Below are 2,849 nucleotides of genomic sequence, written 5' to 3' on the forward strand. Positions count from 1 at the left end.
TCCCAAATTCATTTCAATTTGGTGTTCCAGATGGACGAAAATTCAAAACCCAAAAGTGTTCTTGATTCACTAGGTGAAGAAATAGTGAGAATAATAACACCAGTTTCAATTTGCATGCTCTTAGTGGTCATTCTTGTTACAGTACTCAATAATGACACAGATTCATCAAACCCCTCATTTACCTCAATAGCCACCGTGGCTTATAATGAAAGTAGCTCAGACTCAAATTGGGACAAATTAAAAGGTGCCCTTTTGAATGCTTTGGTCTTTGTTGTTGTTGTCACTGTTGTTACATTCCTTTTAGTGTTGCTTTTCTACTTTAGGTGTACTAAATTCTTGAAATATTATATGGGGTTTTCGTCTTTTCTTGTTTTGGGATTCATGGGTGGTGAAATAGCTATTTTCTTGATTGGGAAGTTTAGGGTGCCTATTGATTGTGTTTCGTTTGGTTTGATTTTGTTTAATTTTACAGTTGTTGGGGTTTTGGCTGTGTTTATGTCGAAGATGGCGATTGTTGTTACTCAAGGGTATTTGGTTGTTATTGGAGTGTTGGTTGCGTATTGGTTTACGATGTTGCCTGAATGGACTACTTGGGTGCTTTTGGTAGCGATGGCATTGTATGATCTTGCAGCTGTTTTGTTGCCCGGTGGGCCTTTAAGGTTGCTTGTTGAGCTTGCGATGTCTAGGGATGAAGATATTCCGGCTTTGGTTTATGAGGCTCGCCCTGTTATTGATCGTGAGTCGGTTCCAAGGGGTGGTTTTGTGCAAAGGAGAGTGTGGAGAGAAAGACGGGAGACTGAATTTGGTTCCGATGAAAATTTGGATTCTAGGTCTAACTTGAATTCAAATGTTAATTCTATTTCGGAATCACGTTCTGTTCTTGAAGGGCATCCACTGTACGGTAGTGATGAGAATGAGAGGAATGCGGTTGATATGGAGGATGGTCAGGTTTCAAGAGAAGATTCTGAGCTGGCTGCACCGCTAATTCAGCATAGGATAAATGTCCGAATGAATTTACAGGAAGGGTCAAATGATGATTTTGCACTTGAAGGAATTGGTTTGGGATCCTCAGGTGCTATTAAGCTGGGGCTAGGAGACTTCATATTCTACAGTGTATTAGTTGCCAGGGCTGCGATGTATGATTTCATGACAGTTTATGCCTGCTATCTTGCTATTATAGCTGATCTTGGGATCACTCTGATGCTTCTTGCATTTTATCAGAAAGCTTTGCCTGCTCTTCCTGTGTCCGTTTTGCTAGGTGTGTTGTTTTATTTGTTGACTTGGCTATTGCTCGAGATCTTTGTTGTTCAATGTTCGATGAACCTGTTGATGTTTTAGGAACATGATTGCCTTGTTGACAATGGATGATTTTCAATTTAATTATAATTCTTCATTCATATCTGTTGTAACGCCTTTTTTATTGTTTTGACCATGTTCCAAATTGGCCTAATTGCACATCTGGTTAGATTAGTTGTAGAAGGGAAAAATTGTTTGTTAAATAAAAAGGAAAGCAGGTAATTCTTGTATAACTCATCTGAGAAACTGCGGTTGCCTGTAAATGACCAAAGTTTCCATTAACCTGGAATTTTTGAAAAAGAATCATGATGCGTCGAGTACTACTGGAGAGATTGAACTTGGGGCTACCAGATCATTGGTACGTGATCCGATTACTCAAAAATTACGAGGTTTTGTTTCTCTTACTGAAATACTTCCAACAGTGCTTCTGCTTGTTTTTTCTGATGTTTCTCCATGCCGCCAAAAGGTAGTAATTGTACACGCTTTTAGTACTCCCTACAATTATATGTTCCTTAATTGGCTTCCCGGCACTAGTCTGCAGATTGAGTGTTAAATGCAATAGGGCTCTTGAATTTTTACTTAGGTCTTACTTTTCCTGCGCAGGAGGTTGAATTTCTAACTTCACTAGTTGTATGTCCTTGTTTAGGAAAATCATCTGAATAGAATAGTTACCTGGTCGTTTGATAGCTGGTTAGAATAGTTACAGGCTCCTTAGAGTTATGCAGGTATTAATAATACAGAGCATCAGTTACGAGGGAAATCTATGTATTATTTTATGCAGGGTTTGGTTATTCCATTCTATCCTGCATAAAATATAGGGAAAAGGGTGTCAAAAATACCCCTCTTCTTTCATTAATTAGCTAACTTTACCCTCCGTCATACTATGTGGTCATATTTACCCTTGCCGTTATCAAACTTATCACATATACCCCTAATTTGGATGGAAATTCCCAAATCAAAATAGATACCCAATTTTGAAGAAAAAAACCATCACCCTCATCCAATCTGCTCCGACCCAATTAAATCACTATGTCTGCCATTACTTTGATGCTATACAATAACCGAGCGGCTTCATAGCAATTTCTGGCAAATTGCATCAATTGGACTATAAACTCAACCTGACCGGGTTCACCATCTTTGCTCGGAATGAATTCGTTTTCATCTCTAGTGTCTCCCGTAAAAAAAGAAATTCCATCAGAAGAAGCAATTTTCCTTCATTGTTCCCCTGTTTATCTTTCCTTCTGTGCATACTATTTTTTGACTGAAATGCCAACGATTTCTCTTCACTTTAACCTCATCACTATTAACAATTTTCTTCATTGTGAAATCTCGTCTGTGTCATTGTTTATTCCATTGGACAATTATCTAACATAAATTTCACCAAAGACAAAAATGCAGGGAATACGAACAACTCACCAATTGAAACCATTCCTGCAATTTCAAACTTTTTAGCTAATTTTCATCAAAGCTTACTGGAAAGACGTTGGATACATCGAATGGGGTTGAAGAAAAAAATAGCAAGAAAATACTCTAATCAATTGAATAAAGAAAAT

At 37.9% G+C, this 2,849-nt stretch overlaps 1 protein-coding gene across 1 annotated transcript; it reads left to right on the plus strand.

Moving 5' to 3' along the window:
• Positions 1-7: 7 nt before the first annotated feature.
• Positions 8-1,259, plus strand: LOC107862316 (the record flags this gene model as incomplete). Its single annotated transcript, XM_047404672.1, is given in 1 exon segment — positions 8-1,259. A coding segment is annotated over 1 exon segment (1,229 nt), but the record flags the coding sequence as incomplete, so codon positions are not given.
• Positions 1,260-2,849: the final 1,590 nt, after the last annotated feature.

Source organism: Capsicum annuum, unplaced genomic scaffold, assembly GCF_002878395.1.
Source record: "Capsicum annuum cultivar UCD-10X-F1 unplaced genomic scaffold, UCD10Xv1.1 ctg65870, whole genome shotgun sequence".
NCBI lineage: Eukaryota > Viridiplantae > Streptophyta > Magnoliopsida > Solanales > Solanaceae > Capsicum > Capsicum annuum.